This window comes from Notechis scutatus, chromosome 1 (genome assembly GCF_049901735.1).
Source record: "Notechis scutatus isolate UNSWTSFEM ecotype Mainland chromosome 1, rNotScu1.2, whole genome shotgun sequence".
NCBI classification, from domain to species: domain Eukaryota; kingdom Metazoa; phylum Chordata; class Lepidosauria; order Squamata; family Elapidae; genus Notechis; species Notechis scutatus.
In genome coordinates, this window is record NC_142009.1 from 184373757 (window position 1) to 184401024 (window position 27268).

The following is a 27268-nucleotide window of genomic DNA, read 5'->3' on the forward strand; positions in this document are numbered from 1 at the left end:
CTTTTATAAATTCAAAAATAATTTGACACATAGTATAGAAAACTTGGAATTTGGGAAATATTAGGGATGTGTTGAGGCTTGAACAGAAAATCCAATAACTGATACTATAATAGCATCAACCTGGATGGATGTAGACATAAAGCATTTTTCCTAATTCTTTAGTGAATGAGCAGCATGCTCCTGCAATTTGTCACTGCCTTCAATGTGGTCATTCTTTAAAAAAAAAAGTGAGGATGGAGAACATCCAGCTCCTCCAGAGTTTGTTGAATTATTGTTGAAGAGTTCTTGATCATTGGCCATTCTAAGTGGAGCTGTAAGGAGTTGTGGGTTCAGTAAATTCTGGACGATAGCAGGTTCTCCTTACTGAGATATGTGTGATTCAAGCATAATTACCTGCTTCATGAGGTTGGGTAACTCTATCCAAGACAAGTTATCCCTTTGGCTTGGGTTTTATTAAGTATCCATGCAGTCACACTCATGGTGACAGAGTCTATGGAAGGTCAAATAAATTTGTAGGAGACACTCTTTAAAGTTACTTCAATAAAGAAAACTTGAGTAGCAACAGCAATAGCACTTAGACTTATACACTGCTCCATAGTGCTTTACAGCACTCTCTAAGCAGTCTATAATATCAGCATAATTGCCCCAACAATCTGGGTCCTCATTTTAACAATCTCAGAAGGATGGTAGGCTAAGTCAACATGGCAGTGGGCAGTTAGCCTGCAGTACTGCATTCTAACCGTTGTGCCACCACAGCTCCTGAATAACTAGAAATGGCATCAAAGTTATGGATGAAATTAGGACTCCCAAATTTTTTAAAAATATTTTGATCTCCAGAATCAAAATGTAAGAAGACACATCATTACATCTATAGGCAAAATAAATATTTTTATTGGCACAATAGCCTTTTTAAAAAGGATTTAGCCCTTGGGTATATATTCCCAATGCAGTTTTCTGACATACTTCTCCCAATATTGTTACATTTTAATGAGTCACTGATTATTTAACAGAATCTTAATTTTGTTAGCTGAAAACATTTTTTAAAAAAACATGTAAGGTAGCTGATTAGCATTTAAGACATGGCTATATTCCAACTTTTGAGCATTACTGTATTAAACTGTATATTAAGAATAACACCTGCTTCCATTTTCATTGGCTGTGGTGAATGTAGTTTTCTTTAGGACGTAGAAAAAAAGAGTGAAAAAGTTTCCCCATAACAGCAGTCTAATGCTAAGCCCATGTTGTTACATGCCACTTGTTTTGCCTTTTAAACTAGTGTTTTTTCCAGACTTCTTTTAATCGGCAGAGGAAATGGCTAAAAACCACTTCTCAATATAATTGCAGAGTAGTTCATACATTAAGTAAAACAAAAACAAAAAATGTCCCAAGAAAAACGGGAAGGATAAAGAAAGCAGAAAAATATATAAATCTTTTTTTTCCTTTAAAAAAGTTATCTATTATACAACGATCAGGCTTTCAGTGTAAGCATCTGTAGTAGTTTTAAGTAAATTCATGTGTTTTTCTAAACTCTCTGCAAATGACAGCTTCTCCCAAGCATTCCTTTGTACAACAGCTTCTTCTCTTCTTTTTAAGTGGCACTTGATTTCCACAGCAGTGGAAACTATTATTCCAAGCTCTCAAAGTGAAACAGTTATTGCACAGTTAAATACCTCACAGAGGTCAGCGGGGATTTTTTCGTTGTTGTTGTTGTTTGAAACTATTAACAATCCTAGGCTATTTATAACCAGGGAAGGCCCAGAAATCTTCAAGTCTTAAGAGGAACACACAAATAAATATTAAGGCCTGCAAGATAATCACAATTCTCTTGATCATTCACGCACATCAGTAAGATGAAAAGTGCCTTGATCTTAGTACATAGACCTGAAATGGGAGGACATGCAGCACTTAAGTCAATGCTGCATACAACAGCAGCCTCCTCTGGCATCAGGAGAGCAGGCAGATGCATCCGTCTACGTATCCCAAAAGGAGACATCCATAAGGTCCTCTGGATCACATGCTAAACCCTTGGGAAAAGAAACAAACACATTATGTGAAGTCAGGAAGACACATGCTTAGTTATTTAAAGCACTAGTGGGATATACATTAACATTCTAAAAATCTATACTTGGATTCAAGAGTAGTTGCAGACAGGTTCCTTTGGAAACTTAATCAGAGAACAGGACACTTTGTGGCTTAATTTTAAATGTGAGATTTCTACTACTCTTCTTACATTTGCTAATTTTGTTCTGGGGAATTCTGATATGTCTAGAAAATTAAAAATGGATTTCTCCAGAGTCAAGATAAATAATGATGGATATGTTTCTCTTGATGGGTAGAGAAAATTACTTTAAAGCAGCTCAGACATGTTCTGTAAAGTTATTAAAAAAAAACCATTCTATTAACTGCAGCCCTTACTGAGAAACCAAGGAAAGATAAGAGACAGCATGTTTTACAGACAACATGTTTTACAGTAGACTATGTCTCCATTCTATAATATTCCCAGGTGTGTAAGTATGCAGAAATACATAGGAAGAACTGTATCACAAAGGAAAATACTGTTGCTATTGTGTCTTTAAGGCTTGTTTTATACAGGGTAAATCCAATTTCTGGTAATTTCAATCTGACATTAGTTTAATACAGTTCTCCCCACTCAAAGGGGATTTTTAAAAGTGGCCATTTAAAAGCAATGCTGACTTGGCAGGATTCACAAAGACAGAGCATAAACAGTCGAAATGTTAGAAATCTCCTATGGATTATGTATAAACCTTCACCATTTTATCGAACAGGCCAACTGATGGGCAACCAACTGAAGATCTTACCTGTAGTACCAATTCATGGCTGGGTTTCTTGTTTAGAATTAGACGATAGGCCTGGGGCAGAAACAGCTGCTAACAGCCCACTTACAATTTCCCGTCTGATTTCACCAACAATGGACTCCTTGATCTAAAAAATAAAATCAGAAGTTATTGTCTCTACAGATAGTACTTTGTTTTTACAGACCTATAGCTCCCCGGCCTCATAGGTTATGATTGGGAAATCCTTTTTTCCTCAATTTTTATTCCCTACTTTGGAGTGAAGTGGAAGAGGTAGGAGTCTTTTAATTCCTGCTCATTCCACCTTCACCCATCTCAGCAGTTTCAAAATTTGGAGAAAGGGGTTAACACAAAGGCTCACCCAAAAAACAGCAGTTCCATAGTGAACAAAATGGCCAGGTTTTCCATGTAGGACCAAATACGGTACATCATTTCTTGAGCCAAATCAGTAAACACCTTTCCACTGGCAGTAGGCAACCTGTAGTCTTCAAGTCCCTTTTTTTTTCTCCAGCGCTCTGAGCTCCTTGGACCAAGGCCACTGAAAACTAACAGTTGTTTCCTAGCCCTCTGAGGTAGAGGGTAGTTTATAAGCCCTAAAACAGCCATCTCACAGTTAAAAAACAAAGACACCCCCCAAGTGATGTGGCCTTGCATCCCCAAAATGTTTGATGCTGTTTTTGCTACAAAAATATTGCATGCTGATAGCTACAGAGTAATCCAGTTACACCACCAACTAGGTTTATGTAAGAGGGTAAATCACTGTGTGGTTTAATGGCCTTAGTGTGTTGTACAATCCCAACTGCTATGGTCTCCAAACATGATTAAGCTTTTTGTATGCTGTGTGCAAAGCCTAGCATAGCACCATGTGCAAATATAATGTCAGTGACTAAATTAACACATTCCATTTTCAACTGGTTTCCTTTCTCTTCTAGTTACCGTAGGAATATCCTTCCTTTGAGGCAGAAAAACAAAGCTGGTTGCCCTGGACATGAAAGATCCTGATTGGGGACCCCTGGGAACTGCAAACAAATGCAAGGGGATGGCACCAGTTTGCTTATCCCTTTCCAAATAGTTAAGAGGAAGAGATCTCAAGGCTGCCCTTTCCATATCATTTTACCCATCAAACAAGACCCATCTGACACACAGCTCTGTGCTTTTCTGCCTTCATAAAGTGTTCAATTGCCTTTACAGAATCAAAGGCTCTTAGTTCTAGCCTCACTGATTCTGGAGGCTCCTCTAGAGTAGCAGAGTAACAAGACTATGAATACACTTAATGGAAATCAACAGTACATTCCGGAATTATCATTGGAAAGGCTTTCTGAATTAGCACAGTGGGTGACTAAAGGAAGAGAGGAATCTTTCTGAGAAGAGGCAAGTTGTGTTCTACTCCTAGCTTAATAACATACAGCCAGACTTCCTGTGTGACCTTGGTAGGAAGCTGTAAGCCCTCAGCCTTGAAGTTTGCTGGCTGGTTGAGATATAGGTCTGCACTGTGAGATATAAGGCATACAACTTTTCTACTGGAAATAATCCTAAAGAACAAGCCTTGGGCCAGAAACTATAGCTGAATATATTAAAAGGACACTAAAAGAGAGGGGGGAAGGCAGAGAAGAAGAGGATCACATTCCCGTATTTTCTGAAAACCAATACTCTGCATAACAAAGGATAATCAGTTTGCATGAAATAAACCCTTTCTGCTTCTGGAAAAAGCTTATAGAAAACGGAGATGTTTCAGCACATTGACATTATTTTTCTCTAATAAAACCTCCATTACCATTTGCAACAGTGCACCAGAATGTTGAAAAAAGCTTCACAGACATTATTAAAAATCGCAGTCCTTCCTTTTACCTCAGCATCCATCGACTTATAAAAGACTTTACTCCTTTTTTGTTGTGGTTTGTTCCATTCCATAAATAAAAAGTCAGAATGTAAGTTTTTCAAATGTACAGACAGAACATATCTCGCCTTCTTTATTTCGTAATGTTTTTCTGTAGGAGGAATGTACTCATCTATTTTGAAGGGTCAGAAGACTTTTTTTTCTCTCATTCTAGTAAAGAGAGGTCAAAAGCTCAAACGCATTACAGGCCACTCAAAAATGCTCTGAAACACTGTTTTTTTTGTATGGCCTCCACCGTGCCCCACTACAAACAAAGTAATTCAAACACACATAAGGAGACAAATCATCAGTATGTTGTAAGCTTAACATTGTGAAGAAATATCAAGAATGCATATTTATAAGCCTTCTTGTAAGAGAGCCGTTCTGTTTGAAAGCCAACATAGGCTGGCTAAAGCTTTGGATATTTATGAGACACTCAAGTATACAGTGACATACATGGCACCCAACACCCCCTCTTCCGGCAACACATACGACATTCAGCAAGCTGACCAACTCTGGAATTTGCGAGACAGGAGCTGCACCCTTCCACCCACTTACCTGGAGAGCAACCAAGAGAGCTCAATAGGACTTCTGTACAAAAATGTATAACATGGTGCAGTTAAAGCTGTTTGAAACCCAGACAATCCACCACCACATCTCCACTAGTAGGCACCCCTTGCATGAATCCAACTTGCCCCTTAAATGCCATGACGTTTTGGCAACCTCATGTGACAGCTTTCAAAACAGCCATTTTTCATACAGTATAACTTAATTATATAATAATGTCCAGATTTGAAGAAGGGCTTAGCCATCCCTGAGAAGAAATTATATGCAAGGCAGGTTGTGTTAGGTTTTATTTGAGCCTGGCCTGACAGGAGTAACCGAAGGAAGCACAGTCAGAATGCTGTTAATCAGTGATAATGTGTATCACTTGTCTCAAAGTGAGAATGATCAATCTCTAAGCATGGCCATTGGGAATTAAGCTCCATAATACCAATCAAAATGTAATCCATTTAATTCATGTCTTTAGGATAGTTTGACCGTCTTCTAACTGTGTAGGAATCAGCCTGTACACAATTTGCATGAACAACATGAAACAATCTGCTCCAATCATTTATCTTACACAAAGGTAAGGGGTACAACACAAAGCTCCCTGCCGCTCATACTGAACAGACAGCCAACCCTGTCAGCTAAGACTGAAACTATATTTTGGACAATGCACCCCTCAACCAGGCCTTTCTTGCTATCCTCAATCAAAATGACTTGAACCATTGATTAAAGTCTACTCTGTGAGACTGAAATGCATTCAACTAGTTACCAAAATTTCTTAGTTTGAAGGTCCTTGTAGTGACCAATCCTATTTTTAAGTACAATGAAGTATTACTTATATAATGGTAAGGGCAACTACAAAGCATGTGGTTGCATGCAGCTGAATTCTCTGGAATTCCAGCATCAGGTGGAGTAAACCTACTTCATTGCCTGATGGACTAATACTCTGGTACAGCATAACTTGTTTCAAAGATCTGAGAATTTGCTGCTTATCCAATTCTGCAAATCCTTGGAAATCTAATGACCACAACTGACCAAAAATGGCCTAACATCCCAGAAGCAGCCATAGGAGAACATAGATCATGGCTGGACTACTTCAACACTGCTGGTTTCCAATTATGTGAATATATTCTGAAACTAAGAATATAAAAGTCTTCCTTTAATTTTATTTAAACTGATTCTTGTACTTCAAAGGCTTTTGGCTTTTTTCTCCATCCAAACAATAAAATTGGGTAGCTCCATACTGGGTTGAGTTAATGGCTAACAAATATTCTTTCTCTGCTTAGTTAATAAGGTACTAAGTACAGAAACAATGCAATTAGGTTGTAGAATAGAAAATACAGCATTTTCAGTCATATTTATTTATGTACTTATTAGGATATCCTTGCAACTCTTGATTCATAGAAGTTTCCACTAGAGCAGGGATCCCCAACCTTTTCGACGCCGCGGCCCGGTTCCGACATCAGCTGGGGACCCCTGCACTAGAGGACCTCTTTCATTCCTTTTACTGTTAAATTCAGCTTTCCTTCTTTCTGCACAGTTTTTCCCACAGAAACTCTGGGCTGCTACTAAAGGGGGAGGGAGACTTGTATCCACTTAGCATCTCTTAGTGGATAAACAACAATAGCTTAGTTAACTGTTACATTTAAAAAATATTCAATTAGCCAGTTGTAACTGACTAGCTGGTCAATATATTTTTTTCCGAAGATGTTCTGACCCTTTCATCAAAATCCATTTGTCCGATTTCATTCCTTTTTGCCCATTTTTAGTTACCGTTGTGGTGCAGTCATTAGAATGCAATATTGCAGGCTAATTCTGCTGACTGACAGCAGTTCGATCCTCACCAACCCAAGGTTGACTAATCCTTCCATTGTTCTGTGGTCGATAAAATGAGGATTATTAGGGGCAATATGCTAACACTGTAAACCACTTAGAGAGGGCCGTAAAGTACTGTGAATCGGTATATAAGTCTAAGTGCTGTTGCTACTAATTTTCAGCTCAGACTTAGGTAAAACCTCTGACTCAAAGGGAGAGATGGCATAAGCATACATAAAAGCAAGCACACACAATCCTCCGTGTAGCAAATCTCTGTCCTCACCTCTCGAATGACTTGCTGCAGTTCCTCGTTCTCCACGCTCTTGGACACTTCCTCAGTTGTAGGCCTAGAGGGCAACTTTTCAAGTTTCTGCTCCGCAGTGGACTTGGATGTCCAGGGCTCCTGCCCGCTTCCTGCTCTTGCTGGGGGACAGGGCATCAAGGCTACACTTGCCCGGTAGACTTTTTGGCTGGGTGGCCTGCACTTTTCAGATGACTGCCCATGGGCTTTTCGGCTGGCTTGACTAGAACACACTGAAGAGGAATCAGAATGTGCGCAGTGTTCAAATGTAGATTCTGAGCCTTCCGGTGGAGGAGTGTGCATGCCGGATTCGCCCAGTCCCAACCCCAATTCTGATTTCAGAGATGACTGCTCTCGAATAAGTTCAGAAACCTGGGGATTCAGGGAGTGGAAAGAATCACACAGTCGCCATAGCAAGAGCATAAACATAGTATCTTATTTGGGGGTCATAAATTACCTGTAACAACCCTGCACCCTAAAACTTTCATGAAGAGTAACAACACTAATAAAAATAACTGGAACGGGCCCAGATTACCTGAGGAAATGTCTCATCTAAATTTACACTGATCTGTCTCATCTAGTCTGGCACAAAGAGTGTGGTATGGATCCCATCGGCTGCAGGATTTTGACTGGCAGAATCTAGGGGGAAGAGCCTTTTCTGAGTGATTTCTATGAAAATCTTGCCCCCAGAGTGGAGGTTGGCTTCTTAGGTACCTAGGAAAATCCTGCTTTCTGAAAATTTCCAGAAACTACTTTCCTAGTGACAAGGAACTAGTCAACTCCAAGATAGCACTTGGTCTTAAGAATGGGGTCCCATAAGAAGCCCGAAGCATCTTTTTATATTTACAAGCGTCAATCACTAACTCTGCATTTCAATTCTGATGATTTTTTCAAAAAAATATTTTCGTCTTATCTTTTATCTTCATTATTTTACAAATATTTTATAGTGTTTCTAAAATGCTCCAGGATTTTCTGTAAAGTTAATTTAAACAATAATGAACATCCTATTTTGTTATGGAGGATTTCCCAACTTTCTGGAACAGCTCGAGTAAGCATGTGTTTGTTGGGGAAGGGAAGGAGATTAAACTCAACAAGCAAAAATCACATGTCCCTATTCCTTCAAGAGAAATCCTATACTGGATTTCAGCCTCTAAATCAAGGGTGTCAAACCCAATCGCATCACGAGCCGTATCATGATGTATCAGGCCATATTGTGATGTATCGAGATGTTTTTTGCCTTTGCGGAGCTGGGGTGGCCATAGTCTGTGTGGGCCGTATCCAGCTCATGGGCCCGCCAGTTTGACAGGCCTGCTCTAAATCATCAGATACCCATTTCCATCAATACTTATCTTCATTATTTATTTACCTGCTTAAATTAAAACTGAAATCAAATAGAACAGCTTGCTCCCATATTCTGAGCTGCGTGTACACACCCATGACATTATGCATAGTCCTACTTATAGCAATCCTCCCAGAATCAACTCTGATTAGTGATTCTGCACATTCCTGCTTTGGTTATACAAGATTACTTACTGGCTCCATCACATTCAACGGAGAAGGACACGACAAATTATCAATGCTTCTGCTTCCATACATGCCCTGGAAGGGAAGAGAAAGGAGAGGAAGATTAAACATTGTTTAATTGCCCATGCATTTTGAGATAAGGACGATCGAAAAAGCATTATATGGGTAATCCTTGCCTTCCAACCACAACTTTCAAAATTTCCATTACTAAGCAAGACATTTGCCACAGTTAAGTGAAACACTGCACTTGTTAAGTTAATAACATGGTTGTTAAATCTGGCTTCCCCATGGATTTTGCTTGTCAGAAGGTCGCACAGGCAATCACATGACCCTGGGACAATGCAACCATCATAAATTACATGCCAGTTGCCATGTGTTTGATCATGTGACCATGGGGATGCTCAACGGTTTTAAGTGTGAAAAAATGATGTCACTTTTTCAGTGGTGTAAGTTTGAACAGTCACTAAACAAACAATTATAAGTTGAGGACTATCTGTAATGAAAAAGTGCAGCCTGTTTTAGAAATTAAAAGGTAATTTTATAAAGATAGTAAGAAAGGAAACTATTTAATACATCATAAGCAATTAAATTGTCATCCACTCATCCCAATCACCACTACCCCCAAGTTCTTTCATCTGTCTCATATTTGACTGTTTCTCTTCCAGGGAGAAAAAAATAACCTGGCTGTATTGAAGGTAACATTTGATAAATGTGCACTCCACAGATTTATGCTATCTATAACAGTTTAAGTTGTCCATCAATGAATCGTATTTTCTTTAATTTCTTCTGGTTCCCTACATAAAACTTTCTTTGCTCCATTTTTTCCACATTAAGGATCCAGCGAACTTAAGAGAACTAGACTAGCCCACAAATTAGTTATTGAGTAACAGAATGAGAAGCAATTCTAATACAGTAACACATAACTGATAATAAAATCGAACCATTAATGATCTTAACAAATTTAGATTATGTCTACATCGGGAGTTCATTATTTTAACAAGAAAGCCGCATATCTGCAGGAACTGGGCCAGCATTTTACCAGATTCTTCAGCCTATACCGAGAGAAAAATAAACCTTAGGATGAGTTAGACTCCCAGTCTTCCAAATCCCTCAAGATTTATACCTGAATCTGCACGTCTTCCCCATCTGTGCGGGTTGCCCAACATTCCTAATATTATTTCGTATTATGCCTCCAGCCAATGTTCCCAATATTAAATTCTATTAAGCTATGAAACGCAGATCCACCTGCTCACTCTCTGTATCCCAAAACAAATTGCTCACTTCATCAGCTGCACAGGCTGGAGGCATAATAAAAACTGGAGGCAGGAGCATAAACCTTACTTCCCACCTACACTGCAGCTTTACTTTTCCTATGGAGAAGTTACCCTGAAAGTATTCTTTAGTTGGATAGAAATTGCGTCTTTAATGAGATCGGACCGAGACAGGGCTTCTTCCTGTCAGGCAGCAGGAAATTTGTACCTCTTTGGGTAGAAACAATCAGGCTAATATCATGTCCTTGCTTTGTACTGAGCAACTATACATTTCTGATAAACACAAGATGCTTGAGACAATGACCAAACACAATACCCACCATGAAGGTTTGTTGTCTGTAAGGAGGTGACTCATGCATGCTCCTAAGCTGCTCTTCGAGAGCAAGCAGACGTTCCTCTAACTGCATTTCTAACTCCTGAAGCTCCATTCGAACTGATTTCCTCAGAGTTTGGAGCTGGTCAGCTTCATATCTAAATCAAAAGAGTTTTCTCATTGTATGGACCATCATGAATAGAAATACTGATAATCATCTAAAACAGTTGAGGAGCCTTAACTCACGGAACATGCAGATTATAGACATTCACAGGAAGAGATCAGTGAAAGAACAGGAGTGGGTCCTGTTCTTTCAAATGGGTCCAACCTACCTAATTATAACAGACTTGAGCTTTTAAATTTGTTTAAACAAGCTAAATATTTAATGTTCAGTACTGTATAAAGACATCATTTTCTGCAGAGCAGAGCGATCTAGAATTATTTTTATAATGCACTGTCCAAGGTAAAGGTACATTGATAATCATGACCATGTAATGCCTTCCAAAAATCTTAAATTAGAAGTATGTTTCAGAACATCACCAGCATTTCTCTCTACCCCAGGTGACTGCACTGAAAAAAGGATGAAATGCTGATAAGAGGAAATGATGGTGCAAAGTGGATGAGGCCCCATCAAGGACACAGAGGTAATGTCCAAGATTCTTTTCATTTCATGGATTGTTTTTTATAAGAATTTGGGCGGGGGGAGGCTTATTAAGAGCTTACATTTAGAACTTATGCTACATCTGTATACAGATAGTCCTCGAGTTACTGAAACAGCCTGGGAGAGGCCTGCAAAGGGCCGAACAGAGTGTTGGAGAGCAGCATCCGGCCCTTGGAGGCTCCATTTTGGCCCGCAACAGGCTGAGCGAGGCCTCTGGATGCCCGAACGCTATTTCTGAGGGGTGGATCTGCCCCTCAGAAACTCCATTTTGGCTGGCAATGTGCCAGGCAAGGACTCTGGATGCCCAAACGAGGTTTCTGAAGGGAGGATCCACCCCAAGAAGCTCTATTTCAGCTGGCAACAGGCGAGGCCACTGGACGCCCAGAGCTTCTGAGGGGCGGATCCGCCCGAGAAGCTCCATTTCAGTTGGCAACGTGCAGGACAAATGTTGCAGAGCCTCTGCGGTTGTTCATAGGGGCAAACAACTTCCGTGGTGCTACAAGATTTGTAGTTTCAGGCCATGTTCACGAACGCTAGGGTGCACTTTTCACCTAACTTTGAACGTGCGCTAAGGAAACCCCCGTAACCTGGGGATTACTTGTAGACGGCATGTCGCCAATTTTCAGTTATTATGTCAGAGAGGGATTCAGGATTTGTACAACAGAATTTAGGAGCTACATAAAAGGACTTTTACTTTCCACAGCCATGATATTTATCACAGTAGTCAAACAATCTACCAGAACTGATATTAATGCAAGGCTAAAGGAACTTAAAGAACATAATTTTCAGAAAGCATTTGAGGTGAATGTAATTCAAGTACCAAGTATAGTACATGACAGATAAAAGGAAGAGGGTTGACCATAAATTGTGTGGTGAGAGAATGTGCTGGATTAAGCAATTGCACAGATGTAATTTGGCACATAATCCAGGTAACATTTTTGACCCTTCAGGGGACATCTGGAGAAATAAATCGGATTTGATACTATTTTGAAGGGTTTCAATGCATAATGGAGCCAACTTAGTATATCTCAACAAACTAAATTAAAAAGGGCTAAATTAGAAAGGGATGTTCAATTAGAAATAAAACATTTTTAATATATTGCTGTTTTCCTCCTAGAACATTTTGTGAATAAAAAGGAGTGATTCAGGTTAAATTAATAACTAGCCCCCCAAGTAGATAGCCTTCAGATCACTCACAGTTTCCCAGATTGCTTCACAGATATAATATAATGGTATGTATGAGAACTTGGAAGAATCTTTTAAAAACGTACAACAATTTCCCTTAAACTGAGCTCAACTCTTGGTGATTTCTTAAATCTGTCCAGGCAGTTTTCTTGATAACAAAATGAAAATGATTGGTCATTGCCTTTTTTTCTACAAGTCTTTTTTAATTACATTTTTTGGCCTAATTTACAGCCAGGAATCTATGTGGAATTAAGTGATAATGAAATCTTCTTCATTTTTCCATTCAAGATTGACTAAAAATATGTTTTAAAATATCTTTGTACAAATACTATACATACTATCCAACACAGTATGGATATAAAAAGAAGTTTCTCACAGGATTGGGATCCTTCTTGTTGGAAACATCCCAAATCCAAAGAACCAGGAATTTGAACTAATGAATAAATAACCAATGATAAAGAAACTTACCGAGAGAGATCATAGCAAAAGACACAAAATTGATCCAGTCAAGAAGTATTTGGAGCAGAATGTACAGGAGAAAGATGGCAGGAAAAGAAAATGCAGTGTGAGAATAGTTGCAGCAATTTAACATCAGTTGTGATCACAAAAAATTGTTTTAGCAACAGAAGCAGAACACTGTATGAGCGGAGGACGAGCAGTGAGATTTTTACTTTGTTTAGATGGACAATAAGAAGGCAAACCACGTTTAAGGTTAATTCAAGATTGCATACCTGGAAGGGACAAGGAAGTGCTCAGAGAAAGTAATGTATGGGAGGATTTTAGTAAAAGAGAGTAAAGAGAATTCTTTATTGCCACAATTACCTCTCTTCTTCGGTCATGTGTTGATAAACAGCTGTCTGCTGGCGCAACATGGCTAATTCTAAATCCATCATTTGAGTCCTAAAAAGGTTTAGGTTCCTTCTCACCACTTGAAGATCTTGGAATGTATTCTAGAAAAACAGACCCAAACACACACTTGAGCACCAGTTTGAAAGACAATATCCTGGCAATATATTCTCCTGGACGTAATAAGGACTTGGGATGTGTATGTGTGTGTCAGAAAAACTGAAAATCCTGCTTTGTAGGCTGACATTCTTTCCCTCTAGCACCTACTACAGAATTCTTCATTCCAGAAAAAAAAAAACCTCAGAAAGAGGAAGATGAAAATAGTCTCAACACAGTATTCCTGACTCAACAATGGTAATTAGGATCAGAGTATGGGTCACTAAGCAATGGAGTTGTAAAGTGTGATGTCATGTTACTGCATCACTTAGCCATGGAAACCTTAGCAGTCTCCACTGCCATCCGTATGCCAGGACTTCACATTGACTGCAACTTGCGACTTATTGCTGGGGAAGCCAGCAGGAAATCGCAAGTCCATGGCGGCTTGCGGGCAGGTGAATGGGTGGTGAGTGTAGTGGCGTGTGATTGAGCAGGGGATGCTGTGGCACCATGCAAGCATGGATGGCTACAATATGGAACGTGGGCAAGGGGGCTTATGTGCTATGGTGAATGAGATCTTTAAAGGGGGCTCTTTGGGATAGAAATGGCTTGAGTAACTTACCAGAGAGACTTTTTATCTTCCTTACCAGCTTCCCCGTTGACTTTGGCTGTGGGAAGCTGGCACGGAAGGTCACAAAGGGAAATCGCATGACCACGAGACACTGTATCTGACATGAGAGCCAATTGCCAAGTGCCCAAATCATGTGACCATAAGGATCAGGGGTCCCCAAACTTGGCAACAATTCTGGGAGTTGAAGTCCACAAGTCTTACAGTTGCCAAGTTTGGAGACCTCTGATAAGAATGCTGTGATGGCTGGAACTTCAAGGATCAGTACCATTTGTTGAATGAATGAATTCTTTATTGGCCAAGTGTGATTAGACACACAAGGAATTTGTCTTGGTGCATATGCTCTCAGTGTTCAGCACCACTGCAACTTCAAATGGTCACTGAATAAGTAGTCCTTAATCAGGGACTATTCATATGGTAAAAGTATGACCAATATATGTTATCAATCCATTTTTATTCCTTTTTGAGAAGTAAGGCAACAGCCAGCTAAAATTCATCACAAAAAGACTTCATTGATATATATCTTCATGCTATATACATACAGATAACATGGACATCTTTACATCTCTTTCCTAAGCTTGTCTATTATAGATGAAATGAAGAAAAGTGCCATTTACTTCATAGAGAGGTAGAATGGATGATCTCTGAGTGCCGTAAGAGGCTCCAGTGAAGTCATGAGTTCTCATCATAGTGTTCTAGGGAGAAGAAAAACAAACATACACCTGTCAGATAATTTTAATCCCCAGAGGCAATGAGAGTCAAGCCCTGACACTGCAAACAATGTGAGAATGAGTCATGGACTTACAAAAGAAGCGCTGGGTCTTGCACCTTCCACTTTTCTAGAACCCAACTTGCTTGGTGAATTCCACTGATGTGTAAGTGGTGAAATGAGGAACAGATTTTTGATCCTCAGCCCCCAATCTTTGATCCTCAGCTCCCTCAAAATGAGCAAAGTTCCCTCCATCCCTTCTCTGTTGGCAGATGTGGGATTACCCTTCAGACTGCCTCTGCCTCTGTTGCAGAATCACAGACTTCTGCGTGTGTTGACATGTGCAAAGAAGTTCTATGAGCTACGGTGGCACAGTGGTTAGAATGCAGTACTGCAGGCTACTTCTGCTGACTGCCACTGACTGAAGTTTGGCAGTTCAAATCTCATCAGGCTCAAGGTGGACTCAGCCTTCTATTCTTTTGAGACCGGTAAAATGAGGACCTAGATTGGTGGCGGCCATAGGCTGATTCTGTAAACTGCTTAGAGAGGGCTGTGCAGCAGTAGATAAGTCTAAGTGCTATTGCTATTGCTCTAGCACTTGAAAATATAGGCAAATAGTAATCCCTCACACAAGCCGATGCAATTATACAGACAGCTGCAGGATTCTTCAACTAAGCAAAGGAATAGTTCTAGATTGAAAACCCTTCTCCACCCTTTCCATCCTTCCCTAAATAGCAACAAACACCACCCATGGAGTTACTTATCTGTGAAATAAGTTACACACGTAGATGCTCTCCTAGAGTTGTTTAAATGTGGCTAGGCCAGTATACCCTGGAGCTTTATGAACTAAAGATGCCAAGGAAAACATTACACTCCGTAAACAGAATGCAAAAGCAATTTCACATTCAATCAATGGATTTCACAATACAGCTGATTAACTCTATTCACTTTCTGTTTCATAACCCATAGGAAAAATAATTATGCCACTTCAGTTCTTTTATATGCTAAATGAGAAATTTTATATTTGAAAATTATGTTCAAAAAGGTTCGATCTCTTCAACTTCCCTCCCAAACACAAGCCTTTGGCAACCATCCTGCCATGTGACAGAAAAATTATGTGAGAGAGATATGAAGTACAAATAGAGAAAAAATGTTGACATGCTTTGTGGAAGGAGATTGCTAAAAGGAAGACTGTTGTAACTAAATGATAATGTATTAGTCAGAGAAGTAAATACAATATTCAAAATGTTCAGGTTAGTTGTCTTCATGACAAAACATGGGCCACAATCCCAGAATTCCCACATGGGCCCCTTTTTTCAGTTTTATGAATGCTATCTAGAAATTTGCTTGGCATAAATTGCCCTAGGCTGCGTTTCATCCTCTTTGATGTACTTGATCCATGCTTTTTGTCCAAGGAGAAAAAAAATAAAAAGATAATTTATATATATATTAACTTATTTCAACTTTAATTTGTATATGTTAAGACGCAGTGTAAGCCATTGGAAAAAGGCATTTTATCTGGATCTGGATACTCAAATCTTAGTTTAGTGGTTGTTCTTGAGCCAAAAACTTCTCGTCTTAGCATCACAATCATTGACATATGAAATATCTGCTTAACATCCCTCTGATCTCAAAGATTATGCATCTAAGTAAGAAAATAATGGCAGCATGTAACACTCCCCTGTCAGCTCTAAGCTATTAATACGCTTTACCCTATTCTACCTTCTAAGCTATAGAATCCAACTGTTCTGTTATATTGGGCAATCTTTCCCGTCATCCAGAATGATCCACTCCATATGGGTGGGGAAGGTGGGCATTGCAATCCAGCATATATGACTGGTTCAAGAACAGAGAAGGGCTGGATTCTAGCAACCTATTCCACTTTCCCTTACCTGTGAGAGGTTTTGCAAGGAGTTCCTGATTTCATGCAAGACTCGTCTCAGTTGCATTTCAACAGTGGAAGGAGGGTTTGTGGAAGGAAACCGGTGGGGGTGTCCAACGTGCCTCAACATATGAGGACAGCCAAAAGGGGAGGGCAATCCCCCACAGGAAGAGCCAGGGGTGCTTGGGATGCTGTGTGTACTAAATGTCCTTGTTTGGCCCTGGAAGTGCCGGTCCAGAAGGTCAGAATGGAGAGAATGCAGAGAACACGAAGACTGAGACATGCACGGCGGGAGGTGCAAAGGGCAGCTCTGGATTCTGCTACGAATGAACTCATCCGGCCCCCTGTTTTCAACAGGCTGGGAAGGTTCCTTCCTCATGGGTGACGGAGCAATGTGGAGGGTGGATTTACATAAAGGAGTAGAGCTCTTGTCAACGTCTCCAAAGGATGTTTCTTCTGGGGTATTTTCCTTCCCAGGACCATCCTCTGTGTCATACATATAGGTGAAAGAAGGAGGGCCACATAGCATTTGCTTGCCTGGGTTCAGCTGGAGATTCACCGAGGAGACAACTCGCACTGGGTTGAGAAGAGTGGTTGGGAGGGACTGGGAGCGTCTCAGAGGATAACCCAGTTCTGAGACCTGATGCCTCTTCTTAAAAAGAAGGTCCTTTGATTTGAGCAGCGGGCGATCTGTTCTGGGACTGGAAGACGCGCTGTCCTTTCTCTGGGCTCTTTGTAAAGCAATATTAACCCGCTCCACAGAAGAAGGAGAGGAACAGCTACTTTCTAGAGATGACACTGATTTGAGAACATGGTGAGTTTTATACGGAGGGAACTCGCATTCGCTGCTCTTATCCATATCACTCTCTTCGCTGCTTCCATCCAATGCTTCCGATTCTGCTTCACGGGTTGAAGCAACTTCGTTTCTCTTTTCTAAGCCTCCTCCGTCAAACTCTTCCTTTTTGCCCCTTGAAGAAAGTCCGTCTTGGCATTCTAACATGTCCTGGCCTCCTCCTACATCCACCTCAGATACTTCCTCTTTCTCCTGCTGCTTCATTTCCAAGAGGAGGAAATTCTCCTCATCAAGCTCATTGAAACAGCACTCTGCTTCAGCCACTGGCGTCTTGAGCTCTTCGCTGTAGGATGTCACAGTGTTCTCACTGTCACAGCTATCAGCGCTGCTTCCCATGGCCTGCAGCGAGTCGTGCCCCTGAGGAGAGAACACATGGAGAAATGGCGGTGTGAGGGAAAGAAGGATTGATGACATTATAATATAAAACAGGAGCACTCGTCTCTTTTCATCACCATGAAAAAGGTGATTCTACAAAATCCACAACATACATTGTTAAACAATGCAATTCAATTTCAAGATAAATTGTTCACTGGGGTTCATTTTCTTTACTTTTTCCAGGCAGCTGCTTACACACTTGGCTGGCTCTGACAATTTTACAGAGACTCGGGGAAGGCCGTTCTTTAAACCTCTATGGACCAAGTTTTCATTACTCCAGACAAGTTTTTTCTCCATCTCAGGGCATTTTTTTTTCAGACAGGCACAATAGGGTCCATTTTTTCCTGGACAATTCAGTGTTTTGCAATTGCATTTGCAGTGTGGCGGTCAGTAGGCCGCATATAAAATATATACAGGTAGTTCTCAACATACAACAGTTCACTTAGAAGCTGTTCAAAGTTACAACGGCAATGAAAAAAGTGACTTCTGGCAGTTTTTTAGATTTATGACCATTGCAGCATCCCCATGGTCACGTGATTTACATTCAGACACTTGACAACTGACTCAGATTTATGATGGTTGCAGCGTCCCGGGGTCTTGTGATCATTTTTTGTGATCTTCTGACAAGCAACGTCAATGGGGAAGCCAGATTCACATAACAACCATGTTACTAACTTAGTAATTGTGAGGCTTCGCTTAACAATTGAGGCAAGAAATGTCGTAAAATGGAGCAAAACCGACTTAACATATATCTCACTTTAACAACAGAAATTTGGGGCTGAATTGTGGTCATAAGTCGAGGACTACCTATATATTGTTTTTATTTCTCTTTGTTAAATTTCACTAATAATGTTTTTTAAAAAAAAACAACTTAAAAACCATTCCCGGTTTTGATTGTAAAAGATATTGGTGGCTGTAAGCTATGAAAATCTGGAAATCATTGGCCTAACTTTGAAAACTCTTATCAAGGCTTATAAAAACAAACAAAATATATCTACTTTTCACTTGAGAAGTCTTGACATTATCTAAAGGTGGTTGGGAAATTCTAGAGAAGCTCGCAATATAATGCACTTGTATTCCCCCAACCCTGCTTATCTCCTATTTCCAGACTCATTACTTATTTATCCACTTTGCCCTTTAAAGTCCCAAGTAGACTGGAAACAGAAGGACAGCCCTCTTGCCCTTCTGCTAACTTAGGTTCCCCTCCTTCTGAGCCTTTCTCCTTTCTGCCTTTACCAATAAAATCTGGCAGACAGGAGTGATTTGTCTTTGAATACAGAGGTCCACCCTGTCCCGTTGTGTCCTTGGCACTGCACATGAGTTATACACACAATCTCCCATTCCAAAGAAGAACTGGGTACATGGAGTCCCGAAGTTCAGGAGGCTGGGTTTTTTTGCCCACACACTTTGTTTGTTGTCCTCCTGGCTTCTTTATTAGGCATCAGGCAGAGCCATTATTTATGCCATTTACTCCAGGGAAGCAGGAAACCAAGCAGAGTTAAGACAAAGAAGTAACAGTCAGGAAGTAGGACACAGAGACCCTGCAGCCCTAAATACAACTATGGAATGGGAGGGAATCAAAGAGAAACATAATCCAAAGAGATTGTGCTCTCTCTCTCTCTCTCTCCCTCCCTCCCCCTCTCTCTGTTTGTGTGTGTGTGAATGTGTGTTCAATCTTGCATGACTACAGTGGAATGAGAAGTTCCCTCTCAATATAGGTAGTCAAGGGAACAAGCCAAAAGCAAGAGAAATAAATCCACAATTAAAAAAAACAACAACTAGACTTCCTATTTTTGATTGTGTTTCTAATTTGTCAGCAATATCAAATCCTTCCCAAGCAGTGAATTTAACAGGTCTTATGCCTGAGTAAACACCTTAATAACTATACTATATATTTCTTTTTAAAAAATTACTCAGATCCTTTTAATAAATCTATTTTTCGGTCGCATAGCCTGTTTAGAAATCTGTCTTTACCAGTCTACCCTGGCGAAAAGTATGGATTCTCAAGAAAATTCCTTCTGGCTTTCCTCACTACTCCAACGAATTCCTTCTCTAAAGCAGAAAAACAGGGTATAGAAAACTTTGCAACTGTGGGTCTTAATCATAATTTTCACCCTTCCTTTCAATTTACCCTAAACGACTTTGGTTCCCTTTTGTTTATCCTGAGCAAAGGCGGGGTCTGCTATGTAGCAGAGATATTTGGGCTCAAAGGATGGCTTATGCACAGGTTGAGAAGCAGGTCCATACACTCCCTTGGCATCACTGCTCTAAAGCAGATGTGTCCAGGCTGCTGGCCACATGCAGCCCTGGACAGTTAATAACACAGCCCCACAAGGTAATGAAAAATATTTAAAAAATGAAGTCTGTTATTTATATACATTTACTAGTATGTATTTTATACACGGCCCTGGCTCTGAGGTGATCTATCTGCTTGCTTCAGTTTGACTGATATAAAATGGGTTTCTGCTGGAGCCATCTCCAAACTTAATGGGTCATAAAGTGAGTCATCTCCCAAAAATTGCAGGTCATAATGCTTCTGTTCAGTATTTCACTAAATAAAACACAGGAAAACGGAAAGAGGGTAGAAAGCAATATGTTGTTGACTCCTGATTTAGGCGGCAGGTATTCAACAGTAACATAGCCTTCTTGGTATCAGCTTCAATGTCACTCAGTGTTCTTTCCCAAAGAAGTTTACGAAGCCATGACATATACTTTTAGGGTCAAAAAAATACGCTGGCATTTCCAGAAATATTTGGCTGATTATGTTAAACTTTTAAAGACTCTTTCCTATTCAGTGATATATGTGGTTGTAGGTACTGCATTTTTATGCTGCTGATGGTATTGAACCTGGAGCGTGATGATTACATCTTGCAATCACGGTGGAAAAAAAGAAATATCAGGTCTTGTAGCTAGAAGGTTCTGCTGCAGTTCAATCCAACCATCCAGATACAAAGGAAATGTCCTGCTACTAAATTAGAATCCTAGAAAACAAGATCTTCCTCACATTTCCTCTAGGAATGCCAAAGGGTCTCCTTGCTCACACTACAGACTGCTAAGCATGGGAAAAGTAGAAATGAAGCAATCCAAAAAATTTACCTGCAGTTGATTGAGCAAGAAGCAGTCGGTGGAAGAATCTTCTGCAAAGCCGCTGCTGTCAGAATGCTGACTTGCTGATCGTAAGAGCTGATCTATTGGTGGGGATGAGAGGAACGGGAAGGGAGACAAATGTTAAAGGCTCAGCAGATTTTCCAACGTGTACACAATTCTCCATTTAGCTGGCAAGAGGATACGTGCATTTGTTCATTCAGCTGAGAGAGCTCTGGCCTACCAACCCAAAAGCTGGCTCTCATTCTCAGCTTTCAGACAAAGCCTGATTGTTTCTCTGGCTCTGTTTAGCCCTTAATTGGGCCTTTAGATGGTTAATTTGTTTCTTTACATTTTATGATGGCACTTTATTCTAAGGTGCTGGGGCCACCCCTCATTTTATTCTCAAGACAAACTTCTGGAGTGAACAGTACTGAGTGTTAGGGCCTAACCTAAAAAGAGCTAATGAAATTCTCTGGTTACGACTGGACTTTGAACCCAGTTCTCTCAATTCACAATTAGCATATTAATTAATGAAACATCACACACACACACCCAAGAAACTAGACTTGCTCCAAGCCTGCTGGACTTTTTGCAGGGTACTAAAACCCGGGCTTTGCCATGAAATCTAGGATGTTGATATCATGGGGGAGCCTTTTCATGACTAGGTTGAGTATTTATTTATAAGTATTCTTATCTGCTTTTATATCAATGGGGGGGGGGGGGTCAGGTACAAGAAATCAGGAAGCAAGGCAATTCAAATGACTATAGGTTATTGTATGCTATAGAAGAATCTGAACTACTAACAGTCAAAGCAAATTTGTGGTAGATAAGAGTCAATGTAATTCAAGGTGGGATGGACTTCTTGTAGGCAGGAAGCGACTCAAAACTGATGACACTTTGACACCTCCTTCAGGCTCAACCTGCTCATCTCCTACATCTTTGTTATTTTAACAAAGGAGTTTTTTTAATTTCTTTTAATTTTGTTTTAACTGAGAGCTATCCAGTCATGTATATGAGATGTGAGGCTTATAAATGTACTAAATAATTGAATATCAACTGCACACAGTGTATTTTTAATTATTTTTAATTTTTGCTTCAGTGGCATACTGTATGTTTAAAAGGATACTGTCTCCATGTGCAGCATAGGGATATAAATATAGATTGTGTGTGTGTGTGTGTGTGTACACACACACACACACACACACATACACACATACATACATATATGAATATGAATGAATGGTACTGCATTCTCAATGTTTTAAGTATTTTTGAACTTTTCAGTACTTTTTTTACTTAGAAAAAGTAGATCTATATTTTTAATTTTTGTTTAAAGAGCCATTTAAGTCATGTGCTTTTCTGAGGGTAAACGAATTCAATTGTTCAGCTAGGGTTGAAGCAGGCTAGGCTTAGAACTGGGCAGAACCTATATCCCCTTCAAGCCAAATCAGGCATGCTGCATCTTCACCCACAACTTGCAAGAGCATTTTGGAAAATAGCCCATGTTCTGTGTGGGGCAGACTTTAAAACATTCTCACAGGTCCAGCGTATTAAAAAAAAAAAAGCCACAGAGTGGTGATTTTCAACAAAGGACTTGTGAAGGCACATTTAAAATGTACAGCTTTTGATGGCCCAACTGCAATCCTCTTTTTGGGCTCCTAGACTACATTAGTTGCAAAAACTGTACGGTTTATAAAGAATAGAGTAATAAGTGGATTGTAGACAATTCTAAACTACCAGAAACTTCAAGTGTTTTACATCCTTAAGATCAAAAACAGCTTTAAAAAAATCAGAACAAATGAAGGAGAATTCCAAGTGCTCTATAATCTTCCAGACTAGATAAGGGCAAATTAAAGTCAATGTTTATGTATTGAAAACACAATCTCAGACATTATTATGTTGCTTCTAAGTGTAAATAATCTGATTATTTACACAAATACATAGCTGAAAGATGAACAGCAGTTAGTTTGGAGGGAAATTTTCCTCTCTCTTATTAGAAGAATGTTGGCCTTATTTTGTGTGGTTTTAAAATGTAACACAGATGGCACTCTTGTAATCAAAATAAATAAAACACAGCAAGGCCCTTCATTACTTTTGATGCTCAGTTTGCATGACTCTCTCTCTCCCCACCCCCACTCCCAATGGATTTTCATATTGCAAAGATGATATGCTTGGAATTCTATTATAAAGAAGAAGAGTGCTCAGAAGAAGAATATCCAAACATAGAGCACTGCATTGTCACAGTGATAACGCTCCAGAAACAATGGTCATGGATCGTTTACACTGAAGAGCTGTTGAAACGGCAGCCATTCTTCACACAATACAAGTCCTTAAAGGGTCCTAACTGGGCTTTTAAGGTTTGAAGAGCTCAGGATACAATGGGCTGAATCTAGCCTTTCTTTCTGCCTTTGGCAGCATGCCACAAATGGAATTTACTACTGGCAGCAAAAAGGGAGAGCTGAAGAGGCAATTTTACCCAGAACAGCAGATGTTTAGGTTTTAAGAAGTGGGCTGGGGAGAATTTCATGAAAGTTGCTTCAGACTTTTCCACTAGTGGACACACTCTGTTGAACAAGCAGCATTCCACAAATGAAGCCTGCTTGTGTTTATACTTGTATCTGTCTAGGCATGCATGCCCACAAACAGAAGTATATATAAATAGAATGTGCTACGTATATAAATAGAATGTGCCATGCAGATGTCTTTTCAATAATAGAAATAATTAAGTAAATATAAGGGGAAGGAATCAATAACCCAATCTCATTCCACTCTGTGCTAAAGCATGCCCTTGTAGTTCTGATATGAATATGTTATGATCTGAAGATTTCCACCCAGAAAGCATCCTATAAAGTTCATTGAAATGTCCCACTATGTTCACTGCATCTGATCAATAATAAAGCTTTCTCCAATCTGTTCTCTTTGAATATGTCAGATTGCAATAAATAATAGCCCTGCCAGATGGGACCAATACACCTATTTTTGTTTTTTTCTGAGATCCGCCTTACAAAAGCAGAATGTAGACTTACCCTTCTCTAGCCATTGTTCCTCTGCAACTAGTATTTGGCGGTAGGCTGTCCTATATCCCTAGGTAACACTGAATGTTCAAGACTATTAGCCCTTAATTATCCCCTCCCCCTTTTAAAACCATCCAAGTTAATGGCCATTGCCACATCCTGTGATAACGAATTCCACAGTTTAATTATGAGCTGTGAGAACTTCTGTGTTTTAGATTTCCTTCCGGACACTTATCCTGAATAGCCTTTAGTTTTACTTTTTTAAGAGAGGGAGACATTCTCATCTTCTTCTCCACATCCGTGCATGATGTTATATGTATCTGAATCATTATAATAATAAATAAATATATCCCAGATTTTAAACCGTCTCAAACATTTTAACCATGATTGAGCCCTTTGATCATTTGGCTTCCCTCTTCTGTACTGCTTCCAACTGTCACGTCAGGCCAACCAATAGCCTGTGCAACATTTATAAGAAATAGCAAAAGCTGAAGACTGGAACGTGTGAAAAATCACTGTATGTGTGTTTACTATTTGGTAGGATCAACAGTAGAATAGGGAAGATGTTAGACTAGGAATAATGAAGTTCTGTTAATAAAAGAATGGCTGTGGGGTATATGGTTGGATGAAACATGTGAGGCTGCTGCAAAAATAAAACATGGAAAAGAAGACATCTACATATTCAGACCTGAGCTTTTTAGAAGGAAGTGACAAGAAAATAATGATCAAGGCCATAATTTCTAATTTAGCTCAAACAAAATGCCAGTTTGAATTAATCCTAAATTTCAGTGTATAGTCCCACGGATTCATCCTAGAGAGTATATACTTTGCATCTAGGAAAAGGTCAGCTTTGGTTCAGGGTTCTTCCAAATTAAAGAATTTTAGGAAGCTAAATCTTTTAAGAATTGCCACTAGCCAATATAGAAGATATTATGTCCCCGATAATCAAACAAATCCACTCACTATAAAGCAGATTGACAAAAGTATGTTTCTATTCTAAACTGTTAAGATATTTGAATGTTCATTTTTTCCTTGCACAGTTAGATAATTTATTTTTAAATGTGTATTTGAATTTTGGCAAATGCCAGTAAGGCAAATATCATGGCCTGTATAAGATACACCCATTAGGCCATTCATGAATAAAAATAGCAATGATTTCCTGAATCAACATTTCTTTAACAATATTGAATATTATGCATAGCAACACTTCATATTATAGTACATAGGCAAATGAGACTTTTTGTTCCAGTCTGTCCTTCACCAAAGGAAACCTTGTGAGAAAAACATACCTCTACTTGGGTTATGTAATGACAAATACCAATGCTGAACACACAAAAGATAAACTTGTTTTCCTCTAATTAAAATTCATTATCTAAAAGGAACATCATATTAACTGTACTGGAGAACTGAGCTTTTCCTCCCTGAGCAATGTGTTACTAAGTTAAGCTGATTATGATGAACACTTATATTAAGAAAGAAACACTATTCATAAAATAGACAATGTAAATTAAAAGGCCTGCTGTTAATACAAATAAATGGAATTTAAAATTCTATGAATTTAATATAAAAATGCTAACATTTTTATCTTTATGCCTAGGCTTTTTTAAACAAGGAAGCAAAGCAATGAGATAATGCATATTTTACTGCAACCCTATTAAATAAGTTGCTGATAGCAGCTGCAGTCTGGTCTTTGAGTGAACAAAGCTATGAAAAATATATTATTACTTTAACGAAGAAGAAAACAAAATCAAAGCAGCAGCTTTGGAGGCAAGTCATAAGCAAACAGATAAAAACAATATATCTGTTGTGAACAGACTTATGAAATAAGCAGTGGAAACAGATTGAAAGATAATTAACAGATTGAATGAGATACTATCCAAACAAATGCCAAGGATTTTCACACAGGGTTTAAAACCAAGCCTGAAAAGCTCAAAGTCAGAGATTTAGTCTAGTAGTAACTGCTTATTAAATACACTTATAACTAAGTGTAGTTTAGTCAGATATATGTGAGCCAGGATGAAAATATACATACTGCATTCTCAACCTGCTAACAACTCATATTCTGAAGCAAAATTAGAGCTATGTTTCATTCTATGGTCAAGAAAAATATGATTTTTGTTGATCAATTTGCTGATCAAGGAGTGGACAGCTATTCTCTTTGCTACTGTAGTTTATATCATTTATTACTCCAGACATGGGACCTTTTTTCCCCATTCCAGTTTGTTCTCCTATAGTGAACAGCAGAGGGATGCAATTAATGTGGATAGTCAATAAAAGGGAAAAACTACATGAGCATTGCTATAATCAGTCATCGCATGTTCTGATCTGGAAATAGAAAGTACAGTCCTAGAACAGTCTTACTATGGAGGAAACCTCACTGAACACACTTGAGGCTTAACGCTTGTGTCTTATGGTAATGTTTCGGGCTCCTCTGTTACATTATCTCAATGGCCGAACACAGAAGACTTTTGCATCGTCAGCACTAGCAGAATGATAAAAAGCTTTTCGGTTTGGGGTATTATTAAAGTTCAAAACAGTCATTTTAAATGATAGGGCACTTTTCACTCATATAAATATATTGCACCACTTCAGTTTCTCCACCCTGTAATTGGTGAAGGGTCAGAAACGCCAAACCTTCAATTAAGGTTACAAGTCTGATCCAGCCTCTGTCATTTAGGATGTCATTTCACAAGAAGACGACACTATGATCTGAAATCTAATTAAAGGGCAGATTAGGAGCTTATGGGTGGGCCACTACTTAAAAAGCTTAAAGTACTTGGGTCGACATTTAGTGGTTGGGATGTTTCAAGAGGAACAAGGAAAAATAAATTTACTCACCTTTTTTTGTTCTGTTTAAAGCCCGCTGACTTGTGTTAGGAGCATGTGGAATCTCTCCCTCTGTACTTTGAATCTGCAGAAGAAAATCAGTGCATTTTTAAACCTATGCTTGCAGGCAATAAGCTTTCTAGTGAATATGCATGGAATTTATATCTTGCATAATTGGCTATTTAGTAATTAACAATCTCAAATATAATAACTCTGGAAAGCCAAAGGAGTCAATTATTGCTGTTTATTATTATGGTGTTTCTTTTTCAGGCTTCCTGGAACGATAATGTTGAAGTTGGAACACACAGGAACAATAAAATGTGAAAAGCCATGACATCAGTAATTTAGGATAAAAGGCTTTTTTTAAGAACAATGATGCAGAGCAAAAAAAAACTTCAGCAGCACATCCCATATGAGGTTTCCTTTTGGAAAACTTTTAGGCAAACAAATACAGAAAGCTGTTAGCTCAGTTGGAGGGGGGGAGGGAGGGGAAGAAAGCTGTAAGGCTGACTGAAACTCAGAAAAACATAATAGCTAGTTTGTACATTTCACAAATGTCTTGTTCAAGGGCTATGTGGACAGCAAGAAGAGAGGAAAGGAGAAAACTATATTCAAGATAACGTTTCTATTCGATCTCCCAAATA

The 27268-nt window shown here is 39.2% G+C and overlaps 1 protein-coding gene across 10 annotated transcripts in view; it reads right to left on the bottom strand.

Moving 5' to 3' along the window:
- Window positions 1-871: 871 nt before the first annotated feature.
- Window positions 872-27268, bottom strand: part of ITPRID2 (ITPR interacting domain containing 2) — a 67564-nt gene continuing 41167 nt past the window's right edge. For 9 of the 10 annotated variants that reach the window (XM_087949627.1, XM_087949625.1, XM_087949628.1 and 6 more), the window contains 10 exons: window positions 26637-26709; window positions 20794-20885; window positions 16480-17679; window positions 14496-14573; window positions 13131-13258; window positions 10470-10620; window positions 8888-8953; window positions 7337-7726; window positions 2820-2943; window positions 872-2024 (listed from right to left, as the gene is read on the bottom strand). In XM_087949627.1, coding sequence (XP_087805753.1) covers window positions 2833-2943; window positions 7337-7726; window positions 8888-8953; window positions 10470-10620; window positions 13131-13258; window positions 14496-14573; window positions 16480-17679; window positions 20794-20885; window positions 26637-26709 — 2289 coding nt within the window. In that variant the 3' untranslated portion in view covers window positions 872-2024; window positions 2820-2832. Of the gene's footprint in view, window positions 2025-2819; window positions 2944-7336; window positions 7727-8887; window positions 8954-10469; window positions 10621-12776; window positions 13040-13130; window positions 13259-14495; window positions 14574-16479; window positions 17680-20793; window positions 20886-26636; window positions 26710-27268 lie in introns of those variants that run through there. The other variant, XM_087949634.1, reaches the window with a different exon arrangement.